The 16,327-nt window shown below is 30.7% G+C and overlaps 2 protein-coding genes across 6 annotated transcripts; one reads left to right on the forward strand and one right to left on the reverse strand.

Annotated features, from left to right (window-relative positions):
- Nucleotides 1-155: 155 nt before the first annotated feature.
- On the forward strand, nt 156-15,410 carry LOC130440772 (diacylglycerol O-acyltransferase 1). 4 transcript variants are annotated; one of them, XM_056774098.1, is made up of 9 exons: nt 4,514-4,682; nt 12,731-12,842; nt 12,987-13,115; nt 13,169-13,263; nt 13,321-13,373; nt 13,428-13,533; nt 13,588-13,743; nt 13,795-14,096; nt 14,678-15,410. In XM_056774098.1, exons 2-9 carry the CDS (start codon nt 12,736-12,738, stop codon nt 15,182-15,184), a joined length of 1,455 nt encoding a protein of 484 aa, XP_056630076.1. In that variant the 5' UTR covers nt 4,514-4,682; nt 12,731-12,735; the 3' UTR covers nt 15,185-15,410. The 4 variants fall into 4 exon arrangements, 3 of the variants coding, with proteins under 3 accessions (XP_056630076.1, XP_056630075.1, XP_056630077.1); XM_056774097.1 differs by lacking the exon at nt 4,514-4,682 and adding an exon at nt 11,998-12,132; XM_056774099.1 differs by lacking the exon at nt 4,514-4,682 and adding an exon at nt 12,329-12,556.
- Nucleotides 4,811-11,904, reverse strand: LOC130440771 (cyclic nucleotide-gated cation channel beta-1). 2 transcript variants are annotated; one of them, XM_056774096.1, is made up of 11 exons: nt 11,691-11,904; nt 11,233-11,487; nt 10,756-10,934; nt 10,451-10,701; nt 9,695-9,978; nt 9,307-9,631; nt 8,987-9,241; nt 7,194-7,423; nt 7,011-7,123; nt 5,675-5,888; nt 4,811-5,188 (listed from the first exon to the last, which is right to left on the reverse strand). In XM_056774096.1, exons 2-11 carry the CDS (start codon nt 11,257-11,259, stop codon nt 5,006-5,008), a joined length of 2,061 nt encoding a protein of 686 aa, XP_056630074.1. In that variant the 5' UTR covers nt 11,260-11,487; nt 11,691-11,904; the 3' UTR covers nt 4,811-5,005. The 2 variants fall into 2 exon arrangements, with proteins under 2 accessions (XP_056630074.1, XP_056630073.1); XM_056774095.1 differs by lacking the exon at nt 11,691-11,904 and having other exon boundaries at nt 4,813-5,188; nt 11,233-11,493.
- Nucleotides 15,411-16,327: the final 917 nt, after the last annotated feature.

Genomic DNA, 16,327 nt, shown 5'->3' on the forward strand with positions numbered 1-16,327 from the left:
TTTTATCAAATTTATACGAAAAATCCGTATCTGTTTAACTCACTTTTATTTTTTACAAACGATTTCCAACACTTCATCAATCATCAGTAGTAAATTTAATATTATTCAATTTTCGACTTTACGCTTAATTGCATCCAATAACTCACGTTGCTAAACTGTTTTTTTTTTCGTTGTCACGTCTGTTAAAAATAGAAAAGACTTGACGGGGCCGTGTAATTAACAATACTAAATAATTAACATACCACTTTAAAACAATTAACGATCTTTTTTTGTCGACGATTGGATCAAGTGAAAAGTGCGGTTAAGATAAAGAGGTAAGTAACAAATTAATTTAGTAAACCACTAAATACATAAAACTATTAATTATAATAGATTATTTTTATCTACGAAATAACGTAACTTTCTTATCGAAATATATATAGTGACGTAATGAATCAGACGCTATATTTAATGGTGAGAAAAGTCCATAATATATAACCCCATACATGCTATATACTAAATGAATATTCCGCCGCGTAAAGAAGCAACGTATCATTACAATCTGTAACAACATGGGTTAAATGGTATAGACACATTGTATAAAGTCAACGAACTCTATTACATTCCTTTGGATATATTTCAATTTCAAACATGGCGTTGACATTTGTATATGACGTTAACGTTCTATCCATAATAACTAATAATTCTTTCAATAACAACAAAACTGACGTAACTTCGAATTTTTTTTTCAACACTTATATAGAGAACGTTACACCCGATCCGTTACATACAGTGTTGCCACTTGATGATTTTTTTCAGGAACTAAAATTGACTCTTAAAGTATAACACCACAGAATTATAATACAGTTTCTTTATAAAATATTATTATTATTCTACAACGAACACATGATCGATAATAATAATAATAAAATGCTTTTAATAGTTATTCGATTAAAATATCTACGCAGACATCAGCACTTAATCCCGATTATCGACTTGTATTTGTAGATTACGAAATATATGTGGCAACGCTGGAATAATATGCTCATTCGAGTTGACTCGTTCGCGTTCGTATTTTAAGTTTTTACGTGTAGTATAAACATTTTTATTTGCAGGTTATTTAAAAATGTTTTAAAATACTATTTATATATGAAAGAATTATTTCAGATTATATATTTAGAATCAGAATCAGACGCTATATTTAATTGTGAGAAAAGTCCATAATATATAACCCCATACATGCTATATACTAAATGAATATTCCGCCGCGTAAAAAAGCAACGTATTATCATCATTACAATCTGTACCAATATGAGTTAAATGGTATAGACACATTGTATAAAGTCAACGAACTCTATTACATTCCTTTGGATATATTTCAATTTCAAACATGGCGTTGACATTTGTATATGACGTTAACGTTCTATCCACAATAAGTTAACAATATGGCGTCAATTCATAACGTAATTACTAAAAATCAACTAGAGTATACCCTGTATAACTTCAACAATCCATTTGTTTATTATTAAGGATTAATTTAATTTGTCTGGATTAACAGCTATATTTTAAATATGTTTATACTTCTCAAATAAATACTAGTACGTTTGAAAATAAATTTATATAAAAGAATGTTCGATACGAAAAAGTTTTATAATTTAATCGTAGTATACTTTTTACAAATGGGTATCGTCCGAAATGAAGTACATTTAAATACAATTATTCAAGAATATCTTAAAAGAAAATCTTGTTATATAGAAGATAAGTTGTGGATGATAAAAAAATCGTCACTTGGAGGATTCGGTATATTCGCAGAAAGAGATATACAAGCGGGAGAAATAATATTTATAGATTCACCTGTACTACTCGGGCCACGATGTGTACCAGATATTCCTACACAATGTACGATATGCTATAGGTAAATAATACGAGTTTGACATTTACAATGTTGCCAAATCGATTATTAGTTTTACTTTAGAATTTCCATGTTGTTATGTAGCGATTGTCATTTGTTGAAATATAATTATTGTTTTTTTTTCATATTACAGGAAGATTAATTTAATTACGTGTAATAAAAATTGTCATTTGACAATATGTAATTCTTGCGTCGATTCCGATATACATTCTAAAGAATGCAATTTAATTAGAAAGTTGAAAACCGATAAAGATTTTAAAGAGGGGGACAAAGAAAAGCTTACGAAATGTTTAACGCCTCTAAGGTCTCTAATTTTGAACGAAGAAGATTTGAAAGTAGTGAGTATTTTAAAATCTCACAGAGGCGATCAACATGGAAAAGAAGTGGATATATTGACGGAACAATTGGGATTAAATATAACAGAAGAAGAGAAAACATTTATGTATTTCGTATGTACGGTATTAGACGCTAATGCATTCGAAGTTTTGACCGACGTCGAAGATAATATGAACAGCGTAAGAGGTAGAATTTTGTTGATTTAAATAAAGTGCAAAATAACAATTTTTTTTTGTTTGTTTCAGGTTTATATCCTTTGGGAAGTTTGGCCAACCACAGCTGTTACCCTAACGCTTTTCACGTATTTGGCGAAAAACATAAAATGATCGTCAGGGCTGGGGTTTTTATACCGAAAAATTCAGAGATTTTTCACGCTTATACAAGACTTTTATGGGGCACAATAACCAGAAAGTTTCATTTGAAAAATTCGAAACATTTCATCTGCAAATGCGAAAGGTAAAAATTCTCAACTTCCTAACACCCCCCGTATGTTATGAAGAACACTATTCAGTCAATCTTTTCATATATCTAAATCGATCGCTGGAGTATTTAAATTTTTGAAAAAAAAAAATCACAATAAATCTGAACTACCCTGTATATACGTATTATACACGTTTTAGATCAATCTTTTCATATATCTAAATCGATCGCTGGAGTATTTAATTTTTCGAAAAAAAAATCACAATAAATCTGAACTACCCTGTATATACGTATTATACACGTTTTAGATCAATCTTTTCACATATCTAAATCGATCGTTGGAGTATTTAATTTTTCGAAAAAAAAATCACAATAAATCCGAACGACCCTGTATATACGTATTATACACGTTTTAGATGTATGGATCCGACTGAATTCGGTACGTACATGACCGCCATCTATTGCGAAAAATGTAAGGGAAATTTGTTACCGCAAAAAACGTCTAGTTGGCAATGCGAAATTTGCAATTCCAAACAAAATGTCGGTAGAATTTTAACCATGATCGGGTCTGTCTTAAACGGTTTCGAAGCCGACGATTTCGATCGTATGCATACGTTTTTAAATAAGAAGCTGCCGTTATATATGCCGCAAACGAACCAAGTGGCCGTTGAACTTAAATATAAGATTATTTGGATTTTGGGATACAGAAGCGGATATTTATGGGAAAGTAATTATTCTTTGTATCCCTTATAAGTAATTTGGATGTATTTGTAGACGATTTGTTTGATTGTAGACTTGCCTTCTCGTTTGATACTTCTTAAAAAGCGGTATTGTCAAGATATCTTGGAATTAATAAAAACATTACGAATTGGTAAATGTAAAATCAGAGGGTTATTATGTTACGAGTTATATTTGTGCAACAAAGAATTAAAATCCAGAGATGATACTGAAGGTTGGGTACGTATTTAAATAAAAATAATTCTTTCATTTATTTACCTTTACTTCTACATGACTTCGTGTGTTTACTAGTACAGTTTTCGATTAATCATAATTATATCAGGAAAATATATTCAGTTTGGCAACGCCGTGTAGTTCATTAAGAATTGGTGTCTACTCAACAAAACAATACGATAATCGATTATTTTTAAAATCAGGATTTATTTCATTTATAAATCAACAAATTGCGAAAATAGTTATTTCTATGTGACACAATGATTATCAATTTAGTGAGATCTGAAAATTTCTTTTGTTTTGAATTCAAAAATCATTTGAAATTAACGAAAATCGATCGCTTTTTTACTCAGTAATCGATTATAGACATCGTTAAAAAAGTATAAGGTTGTGTAGTGTAGGCCAGTTCATGAGTGTATAGAATTAGTTCGATCGGATACAAAGAACGATTTGTCGATTGTTGTATTTGAGGTTAATTGATGTGATTCGGGTCTTGTAGTATTCACAATAATAGAAAACGATTTTGTACTTTATGTAGTGCCACCGTTTCCAGATTACACTTATTGCACAGTCTTAACTCTAGATAACGCTTTAGTGTACAATAGCTCTACCAGTGTAACTATTAAGAACAAACCTATAAATTCTTTGGTAATGAGAACTGTCAATTTATGTAATGCGTAATTGTTCGGTTATATATTTAAAATTTCGAAATTGATTACGATACTTGTCACTTTTTTAAACTTCTCGCGACGATTTTAAACTGCTGAACAAGAATATTATAAACTAGAAAATCAAAATTTGTCACAAATCACTAAAATCTTACTATAACCTAACGTCATTATTTCTCGTGTTCAAATAAGGTAAATATTCACAATAATTATGAAATTAACTAATGTTTAGTTGTATTATTTTATAGGATGGTGAAAATATAACGGAAACTTACTTGATGGAAGCTGTGGATATTTTAAAATACGATATAGGTGCTCCGGATCTTATTAAAGAAAAAAAAGCACAACTAAATGGTTATTAGTTACCACGTAACAAATATTTGCAATTCATTTTAGGTACGAGGGTCGTTTGAAAGGTTAGTTATAATTTTTTTTTTATATCAAAAAAATTCCGTTACATACTTACTTATTTAGTTAATAATAATTTGAGATATATTGTGTATATTTAACTTGGTATTATTGGATAATAAATAAAAAAAAAAAATAAAACTTTTCTAATATTTATTTTATATCATACTGTCTTATAATATATTTAATTATTATTTACATTAAATAATCCATCTTGTATCACATTTTAACCTTTATATACTTCTGTATATCTATGCCGTTTTAAAATTTCGACATTCTGCTGATAAAATGAGGTAATTGAACGTAAATTTCTTTATATATTTAAAAATGTTCATGTCGTGGTCCGGTGAACGATTACGTTACCTTCGAAATGATTTTCAAGGTTTTCATTAGGGCTTCTTATTATCGGTAAACTATTTCTGTATTTGAATTTGTCGTATTCGGGATTCGTGCTCGGTTTTCCTCGACTACCGAATCGGAGAAGTCTGTTTGTCCCCGAATCAGGTGGTAAAACCTACAAAACATTCTACGTCCATTTTTAAAGGCAATGACATTTGGAATTTACATTGGTAAACTTATTCTTTTGTTGGTTTTTAGACCTTATTATTCTTATTTTGGTTCCGAAATGGTTTCCTACAGAGTTGCTACTTTGGGAAGTATGAAATTTCCTGGCGATTCTCATAATTTAAGAACAAAATATAAGTATTGTGATTTTGGAAAATTCTTGAAAGCTTACTAAGAAAACTGCAAAAAACTCTTCTAAAACTGTATCAGTATCAACCAAACTACCGGTAAACACCAAGAAAAACTCAGAGTAGTACATATGAGAAAATCGATTGTTTACCCCACGGCCGCCATTTTGAAGTGAATCAGCTGTTTTCTTAGATTGCCTGATTCGAGGAAGAAATAGAAGAAGAAAGTTATACAACATAAATAAATTATATTATACAGGGTGTATAACCTAACCAACAGTTTTATTCTTTATTAAAAACGAACTTACTTGTAAAACTGTATTCAAGAATTTCGTCTGTTTTTCCGGAGATACCGGATTATTTATAACAATCATTGCTTTGTGTTTCCTTTCTAAATCTGCGTTTTTTCTCATGAGCACTTTCGCTTTTTTATTGAGCAATTCTTGAGCTTCGGGATAATGAGACAGAGCCGCATTCAGATCGGCTTTACTCAATACGAATAAATTTGAATAACCTTGAGACCTACGAATATAATAAAAATTGATTCCGTTGATATCAATAATGTGTCATGTGTCATTTTCGTGAGAAACGGGGTATTTTATCGTGACATGTGAGGTTTGACGTGACAAGTCACGTTTTACGTGCCATATTACGTTTTAATGTGACATATATGATCAATCTAAATTTGTACACGAAGCTCGAAAATAGAACTTGATATTTGAATACATAGTTTGACAGTAAAACTGTTAAATTTCATAACATTTCAACTCGCTAATCAAAGAAACGCGATATGTAACTTTTTACATGTCAGTGTAATAATATTTTAACTCGTTAATAAAAGGAACTCGATATGTGACTTTTTAACGTACCATACCACATTTTAAACTGTCATGTGACATTTTGTTGTGACATGTGTCATTTTAACGCAAAATGAAACGTTTCGGAATGATACGTGTCATTTTCATGAGACACGGGGCGTTTTATCATGACATGTGACACTTTGAAGTGACGTTTGAAGTGACAATTGGCGTTTTTACGTGTCAGTGTAATAATATTTCAACTCGTTAATAAAAGGAACTCGATATGTGACTTTTTAACGTACCGTGCCACATTTTAACTTGTCACGTGACATTTTGTTGTGACACGTGTCAATTTAACGCAAAATGAAACGTTTAGGAATGATACGTGTCATTTTCATGAGACACGGGGCGTTTTATCATGACATGTGACACTTTGAAGTGACAATTGGCGTTTTTACATGTCAGTGTAATAATATTTTAACTCGTTAATAAAAGGAACTCGATATGTGACTTTTTAACGTACCATACCACATTTTAAACTGTCATGTGACATGTGTCATTTTAACGCAAAATGAAACATTTCGGAATGATACGTCTCATTTTCATGAGACACGGGGCGTTTTATCATGACATGTGACACTTTGAAGTGATGTTTGACGTGACATGTGATACTTTGAAGTGACGTTTGACGTGACAATTGGCGTTTTTACGTGACATATAATTGGATATTTGAAGTTTTGGATGAATTGAAAGAAAGAAAAAGATTAGAATGTAATAAAAAGACGATGAATTGATACGAACATGTTGAAGAAAATATAGTGTGTAATTTATAACGGAATATTACCTCACATCGGCGGTTCTTCTATTCATCCCAGGTATCCCCAAAAGACTTATTTCCCCAAATACGGAACCTTCGGATAAAGTGGCAAGAACTTGTTTTTCGTCTGGTCCTATGACCTAGAATAGGTACAAATACATATTTTTTTTAATAGTTTTATTCCCGATGTATAAATATTTAGGTAAATACCTGAACTTTTCCCGATTGAATTATGTACATTTCTTTACCGACATCCCCTTTTCTACATATTATATCGTCGGGTAAATATATTACCGATTTTAATTGCAAAACCAGTTCTCTTAAAAGAGCTTCGTCGCAATCGGCGAATAATTTAACTTTGCTCAATGTTTGTATATGGACGTTTATGGCGATATCGGTTTTCATTTTGTGCGGCAGACAATCCATAATAATATTTTCATCTACGATAAATAAATATTCCAACGTCAATGTATATTTAAAAAATTATCAACTTATCAAATCACCCTCGTAGCTACGTTACATTCAACTTATCAAACCACCCTCGTAGCTACGTTACATTCAACTGCACGTTAATGTTTAAATAAAATTCGGTGATTCATGTGGATAAATTAGCGAAGAAAATTATCCAAAAGTATTGAATAAACTTGAGAAGTGGCAGTTTGGGCAATTTTGTCATTTTGGATACAATAAAACTTGTCAAAATTTATAGATATCAAATTTAGTATAATTTTTCTGGCAAATGTGGCATTGTTGATGATCCATGTGGATAAATTAGATAAAAAAATGTCCACAACATAGAATGAACTTGAAAACTACCATTTTGAATCATTTTGACACTTTTGCGATTGTCAATCGAACCTGTCAAAATCTGTAGATAGCAAATTTTTTGGTAACGTCAAAATATCGGTGATTCATGTGGATGAACTCAACAAAAAATCGTCCAAAACATCGAAATCGTTAGATATACAGGGTGTTTCAAAAAAAAAGGTGATTTCGTCTCTAGGGTAGATAGAAAACTGAAAAATATTTGGAGTTTACACAGTAAAAAAGTTTCGTAACGCCATCCGTATTCCAGATAAACTGCTTTGAAGAAAAATACACATTTTTTACGATTTTGCCGCAACTATTGGCAACATTGTATTTAAATTTTATACGAATAGTGTGTAAAATTTAATTATGTAAATTTAACTTAATAAATCTAATATTGAAAAAGTTATGTTCAATATAAGAACCGTTTAACTAGCGCCCTCTATTAGAGTCAGATATAAAAACAAATTCATCGAATGTATCAATACGGTGTTGCCAGTAGTTGCGGCGAAATCGCACAGTTTTCTATCTATCCTAGAGATGTAATCATCTTTTTTTTGAAACACCCTGTACAGAGACGAAATACTAAACTGTTTTTAAAGATATATATATATTTTTTTAATTAAATATTATCTTGTATTTCCTATGTAATTAAATATGTAACTTTAACATAAAAATCATCATAAAACTCGGCAATGCTGCAATTTTTTCTATACGACAGCTAAATAGTATCGTTGCCAAATGTAATTTTAATTCAAAGACGTTCGAAAATAGGGAAATATTTGGTATATTACACCAATCGTTAAGTTCGACCACCATTAGTAGTTTTTATATTTTACAATTGGCAACGCTAACCGACAATCGGCTAACTTCACTACACACCGGCCATTTTGGATTTCTAATAACACAGGTCCGGCTGATAATCATCAACGTAAAACGAATTTCGTTGTTTTTAATGTGAATTTCGGTGTTTTTTTTGCCAGTGGTGTAATTTAGGGTAAAGGTAAGCTGGTATATATTTTAATTAACGATTAAGTAGTGATAAACATACAGACGACTTAGATAGGTTATTTTTTTGCCAAATTAGAAGATCTACAAAACGCTATACCTAAATATTATTAAAAAAGAAGAATTCTTATGAAATGTTTCGTAATATCGTAATTTCCAAACAATTAAAAACAAAAAATTCGATTTACCTAATGTCCTTTGAGTTTCCCAAGTGTAGTTGAACCATAATTGTACCCTGCGCTGCATATCTTGCGGTAAATTCAATCTGCGCATATATTCCAACGTTTCGTTGACTAATTTTCGATACTCAGTCTTGCATCTGTTGGCCGTCGATATGATATCGCGTATTTGACCGATGAGAAGCGCGAAAACGAATACGCCCATCAACCAAGAGAAAGTCATAAACATGTATTCGATTTCTTGGGTCGGTTTAGGGTTTTTACCTTAAATGACAAACGTACATTACCCCCCAATTGCCAAAATAAATAAAACGTTTAATTCAACTAACCTATAGAAGTTGCTGTCTTTGTGGCGAAATAGAAACATTTTATGTAGGCGTTTCCTTTTCCGTTATAGACGAAATTATTGCTACCTATGCCTCCCCAAGCGGAAAACGAATAATACGCGCACGCGTTTAAATGTATCAGGTACATCATGTACATCAAAGTCCTCGAGATGCGTATGACGTAAGGATTCGATAACAATTTGTCCACCAAACTGAAACATTCCCAAAACGTGTGACATTTAAAAAATCTCGGAAAACGTAATATCACGAATTCCGGTCCCCAAACAATATAGAGAAAATCCAACGGCAACAGCGACAACAAATCCAGCTAAAAAAAAACCAAATAATACAATTGTATATAGAACGATAAAATTAATATCGAGCAGTTTACCTTGAATCTTTTACTTTTAATATAATTGGCCCTTAGTAATTTGATATCGGTAACCCAAAACCCTTCGTTCAAATATTTAACTCGCGGTTGTACGAAAACCATATCGATTAAATAAATCAAATCGGCGAAATAATCGAAGGTCATCCAGATCGGACGATTGTCCTTCGTTTGATACGGAAACGTACTTCTTAAAGGAATCACCCACGCGTTGTAGAAAACTGATACGGCGGCTACGCACATCCATATTATGTAAAAATGGCCGTTCGGATCGATTATTTTCTTATCTGTCGAATGAAATATCTAGTTATTAATCAAGTTTCGTGATATGGCAACACCGATTCGTTTATGTCAAATCATCTAACACTCACAAATTAATAAACGTTGTAAATACCAATTATTTTTATTTCTAAAAATTACGGTAAGTGATATTCAACTTTACGAATTTTACCTACGAGACTTGTGAAATATTAATAACCAAAAAGAAAAAAACTCACTTTTTAAGGTAATTATTCGGTTCTGCGCACTCTCAATCATGCGCAGTATAGATATAGAAAATGGAGGACGTTGTTTCCCGTACCGACGTTTGATATGGCAACACCGATTCGTTTATGTTAGATCATCTGACGTTGACATTTGACATTTTTAATGGTGATCGTGAACTCAAATTGTTTCAAGTGTTTTCGTATTTATAATATACGTAGATGGTTTGACACAAATATTTGTATATTTATATTAGAATTGGAAGAATCCGCTTACCGAAATGTCTGAAAAAATCCGATCTTCCGTTATTTATTTCGGTATAATCTTCGACGTATTTATCTGAAAAGGAAATACTTAATTTTGGTTTTATCGAAACCGTAGTTTGTTGATCGACGACGGTTTCTCTGCTGCTTATCGAAGAAGGAGTAGCGGGAGTTACTATACTTTCTCGAGCGGCCTGAGTTCTGGTAGAAAAAGCGTCCACCAAATGTCTTATACGGTCTTGAATGAATTGCCTGTTGGCCGTACTAAAATTAAATTTCCATATGCGATTTTAAATTTTTTTTATAAATATTACTCACTTTTGATGAATTCCACCATTTTTATATGAACTTTCATCGTATTTATCTTTAATAGAATCGTCTCGAACAAAAATATTATTGCTATTTTTTTCTAGCGGTTCGCTACACCACGAAGAAGCGTTTTGAACGTTTTTATTGACGACTTGGTCTAAAATTAATTGTTCAGGATACACCATTCTCTAAAAATTTATAAATAACTATTTTCATCGACACCCTCGTAATTAACGTGCAAAATCGTACCGCGACGTACGATATAAACAAACACAATTTTATGAATAAATATCTTTCTTCGAGTAAAACTTGACTGAATTAAAACGTTCGAACACATAGACAAGATTAATAAAAACATGTAAAGGTATAATAGCTAAAAACATCATGCCGTACGCCATTCAAATAGCCTACTTAATCTAATTGATTTCGACTATCAAGCAATCAAGGCGAAGTGCCTGCCTACTTCGATTATATTTATTAGATTACCTTTTTGAATATGTGAATGTTTTCCATTTCTGGACAACGCCAATCGCGGTGTCGTTTGTCGTGTCATTCAGCTGAGGTGCTTTGGATATTGATAGCGGGAATCGCGTTTCTATGGTTACTTCGTTTATCGATTCGAATAAAATATATATTATAACTCGCATCGTCGAATTTTCCTTCTTTTTGTTTTACTAAGCAAATTGTTAATGTAAATATTATTCAAATATAATATCGAAGGTTTCGTGCGTCATTAAATATCTAAAAGAGGATGGAGTAATTAAAAAAAAAAAAAAAGAACGTCAGGTTGAATAAATGATGAAACGTATTCAAATTATTTAAAAATTTTCGTTTCAAGGACAAAATATCAATTATTATATTCCATTTTTATAATTATTTTAGTGAATAACACTCACAAATTAATAAAAGTTGTAAATACGTTATACGAATTTATTAATAATTACCTTAAAAAGTGAATTTTTTTCTTTTTGGTTATTAATATTTCACAAGTCTCGTTGGTAAAGTTCGGTTCTGCGCAGTCTCAATCATGCGCAGTATAGATATAGAAAATGAAGGACGACCCATAAATTACTTAAAATAAAACAAAAACATATAACATAGAATTTAAATTATTTATTATTTCGTAAAATGAAAATAGTACTTGGCATGAAATACTAAATAAACTGAAAAGGAATAAAACAATTATGGTTTTATCATTAACTTTCTGATAACAATAACTAATTTTAGTTTTTGCTATAAAGGTTTTTTTATATATTTACAACGGTGTAAACATTGTAGGTATAATTACAGAGTTGTAAATCTTGTTTTTAATAATTTCAAGAATCTTTTAAACAAAAACGTTTTTCTACAAATAGTAAATTCATATCGTGAATGCTGTTGTTTAGCGTACGTTATTTTTGAAATATATTATTTGCATTGATACTAATATATCGTTGTTTATAATAATTATAAACATCGATTAACATAAACATTAAATGTGTCGATAAATTTTCATAACAGGAAATTTTATATAAAGAACCGATGTTGTCATATATCACGAATTATCACTATATCTAACAATTAAGTTATTAATCTTTTTTACAATTGAAATAAAATAAAAATGTTATGTTTATTTATATTCGATCTAAATATAATAAGACGCTTTTACTTTACGTTCCTTCAAAATTATGATATTTACGTAAAGTGTTTTTAAATCGAACTTTTATTATTTAAATTCGAAAACTTTGGTAGTAGTTAACTTGGCATCATATATATAATTATTATAACCAAGAAATAGGTTATGTTCTGTCTAAAGTTAAAATATAAAGAGGTGCGTCAGGAAATCTATATCTAAATAATTACAAGTTGTCTACTAAGATAAGCAATGATAAAATTGTTAAAGGTCATAAGCCAACGAATCGACAAGTTATTAGTTAATTCCACACGAGGAGATTTTATTAAATTCAATCTGTTGCAACGAAAACAATTCGATATTTTTTTTTAGAAATTATGTCTGAACAGGTAGAAAGAATGCATCGAAGAACGAAAAGTGTTACAAGAGCCGAAGAAATACAAGCTGAAGAACAGAAAGCTAGAAAAAATCAACCTGATAAACCGTAAGGAAATGATTTGTGTATTAAATACACTTTTTTTTTATATACTATAAATAAATGTTATTGTGGAAGTATTTCTCGATTATTTCATAGAATAAGTTTCGAGATATTTGAGGAATTTATTGTTATTATGAGTATATATTTTAGGTGTCATAAACCAAGAGATTCTTTGTTTTCTTGGAATTCGGGCTTTGATAATTTCACGGGTTTTGTAAATTGGGCATTTCTATTACTTTCCATAGGAGGTATAAGACTGTTACTGGAAAATTTTATCAAGTAGGTACTCATCTCAAATAATAACATATATTCCGAGAAAAATTTCATTACAGATACGGTATAAGAATAGATCCAATCCAATGGTTGTATATATTAACTGGTCAAGATGATTCTGGATCCGAACATCCGTCTATCGTTTTAATAATGTGTAAATAATCAAATTTTGAAGATTTTTATTTTCTTACTATGTATATTATTTCCGTAGATTCTTGTGTGCCTGTAATGTTGTGCCTTTTAACTGAAAAAGGTTTGGCTGTGGTAAGTTTCTTATGCTAGGGAACAATTAATTTCGGTTAAAATCGATTTTTTTAGGAAATTATTCCCAATCACGTCGGTATGTTTGTTCACGTAGTAAATCTCATAGCATTAAATTTACTTCCGATGGCTGTTATACACGTTAAAGACGGTTTTAGTTTAGGTAATTTAAAAGTTACAAATCAAAATTATTATAAATTTTATAATTTCGTCGTAGTTGGTGCTTCTACAGTAACTACATTATACAGTATCTTATTTTTAAAATTATGGTCGTACGTTCAGGTGAACATGTGGTGTAGACTCGCCAGGTTGAACAACAAAAGTAGTTTAAGGAGACAGTCGATGTCTTATAACAATTTAAGGAAAAGGAAAAGTATGTAAAAGGATTAAGTATCGAATAATATTCATCGAGTTATATTTCTAGATAGTGATGGTAGAGAAGATTCTTTAGAAGATCTAAAATTAGTGCAATATCCCGATAATTTGAATCTTAAAGATATTTATTATTTTCTATTGGCGCCTACGCTTTGTTACGAATTGAATTTTCCTAAAACTGAAAGGATTAGAAAGAGATTTTTGATTAAAAGGATAATTGAAGTAGTATTAGGGACGCAATTGATTTTTTGCGTTATACAACAGTACATGATTCCGTCTGTAAAAAATTCCCTCATTCCGTTTAGCAACATGGATTATACGAAAGCAACGGAAAGACTATTGAAATTGGCGGTAAGTAGAAATTACTCTTCTTTAAATCTCTTCCATTACTTTCTCAATTTTCGTGTTTTTCTTTTTTATTAATCCTACTTCTTATTATCTTGTGTTTCCACACTTATTTGGTGTTTTTGAGTTTGTGGACGGTTTATTGGAATTTAGTACTTGCTATTTCGCTTTTGGAACTGGTTTTTTGAATTACAAAAACTAGCAATTCTTTTCGATTATATAAACTAAGAAATTATAATAGAAGTTGTATATAAACTATTCAAAACTATTTTTTTCTCAAACCATGCAAATATCATATACTGTAGAGGTTAAGTAATTCTTCTTATTTTAGTGTGTTAATTATCCAAATCAATTTGAAGACATTTAGAGACACTTTTTTTATGAAAAATGATAGCAATTAATTTGAAAAATGTCTACAAAAGTCTAGTCGATTTAATTCCAATAACCTACACTGTTGCCACATTTAGTCTCATTTATTACTTATAAAGATTTTTCGACATATCGATATTATTTGTAAATTCTTTTGTGTTTTGTGAAAATTCCACCAGTGGCGGGTGGTTTTATTACCTTTTTGAATTGTATTGTAGATTCCCAACCACCTCGCGTGGTTGTGTATGTTTTACATCATGTTCCATTCGTGGTTGAATCTATTGGGTGAAATTTTACATTTTGCCGATAGAAGTTTCTACGGTGATTGGTGGAATTGCAACAACATAGATAGTTTTTGGAGGAATTGGAACTTACCCGTCCATAGGTGGGCGTTGAGACATTTATATTTTCCGTTAATTGAAATGGGTTACGGTAAATCGCTAGCTAGTCTCGCGGTGTTTTTCATCAGCGCATTTTTTCACGAATATATGGTTAGTGTACCTTTGAAAACTTATAAAATATGGGCGTTTATGGGTATGATGGCTCAAGTACCGCTATCCCATTTTTCTAAAGCTATCGAAAAGGCTTACGGACCACGCTTTGGTAATTTAGTATTTTGGGCTTCAATTATATTGGGACAACCGCTTTGTATTATGATGTATTATCACGATTATATCGTCGTTAGATATGGGGAATCGTTATTGGAGGATTATTCCCATATTTGAATGCAAAAATTTCGGTTAATACTACTATTTAAAACAACTCCATACTTTTTTTTTTATATGAATAGAAATTTTTACAAGTTCCTATTTTATAATTTTATTTATATAAATGTTACGATCAACGCCATTATCAATAAGCTATTTTTAATATTTGTTTAATATATAAATACAACGATGTATATACATTTTTTTCAGTGTCAGTTATATAATAAATAATATATTTTGCAAATTTTTGAATATTATTACTGGAACCATAAACCCTGTTATGCAGAACGGATTAACCAAGATTTTTATGAATTTCTTGAAACAATTTCAGTTTTGAATTTGTTAGATACAAAATCATATTGTTTCGGCTTTGCTAAAAAAAAGCGTTACGTCCCTGGATAAAAACAAATTTGAAGTATTGACGTTAACATAATTAGGTGTCTCTTTCTATATACGTATACATCCCGATTAAGAAAGAAGAAACTTGAGACACATTTAAAATATTCAAAAATTTCCGTTTAGCTATAACGTTCGAGGCATTATGTGATTTCAAAAAAGAAGAAACAAGTTAGAAGTAAAATTATTTACAATGTTGTAAGAATAGGTGGATTTTCTTAAATATGAGAGGTTTTCGAAATAAAATTGAGTCAAAGGACCCCGCACAATCATTATGGAAATTGAGTTTTGATTAGGAATTTTTCTGAAACTTGGCACAATGATCGTTTGAAGAAAGTTGATTAAAAGTCTTAATTACCACGAAACCCCCAACCCCTGAATTTCCAAAGGTACTCTAGGAGGAATTACTGGGGTAATTATCGACAAACGTACACAATCAATATATACCCTTAGATCAATATGCAATTCCAGATTTTCCTCAACTCACATTAGAAATCATAGAGAACCTTAAAGATATAGAATCATAAAATTGACCGAAACCAGTCCTCTTTTTTGGGGTTTTGGAATTTCGTGCTCATTGAGACTTTTAGTTAAATGTCATTTTGTCAAGTTTCAGAATAATTGGTCAAAATCAAATTCCCTTCATCCTGAGGTACCTTCGGATTCTTCGGGAGTAGTTTTAAGGGACTTGTGGGTTTCCAAAAGGGGTCCTTTGTATTTGAATATAATAGGAAACACCACTGGTGCATTTTACAGGTAGGCTGT

The sequence above is a fragment of the Diorhabda sublineata genome, chromosome 2 (genome assembly GCF_026230105.1).
Source record: "Diorhabda sublineata isolate icDioSubl1.1 chromosome 2, icDioSubl1.1, whole genome shotgun sequence".
Taxonomy (NCBI): domain Eukaryota; kingdom Metazoa; phylum Arthropoda; class Insecta; order Coleoptera; family Chrysomelidae; genus Diorhabda; species Diorhabda sublineata.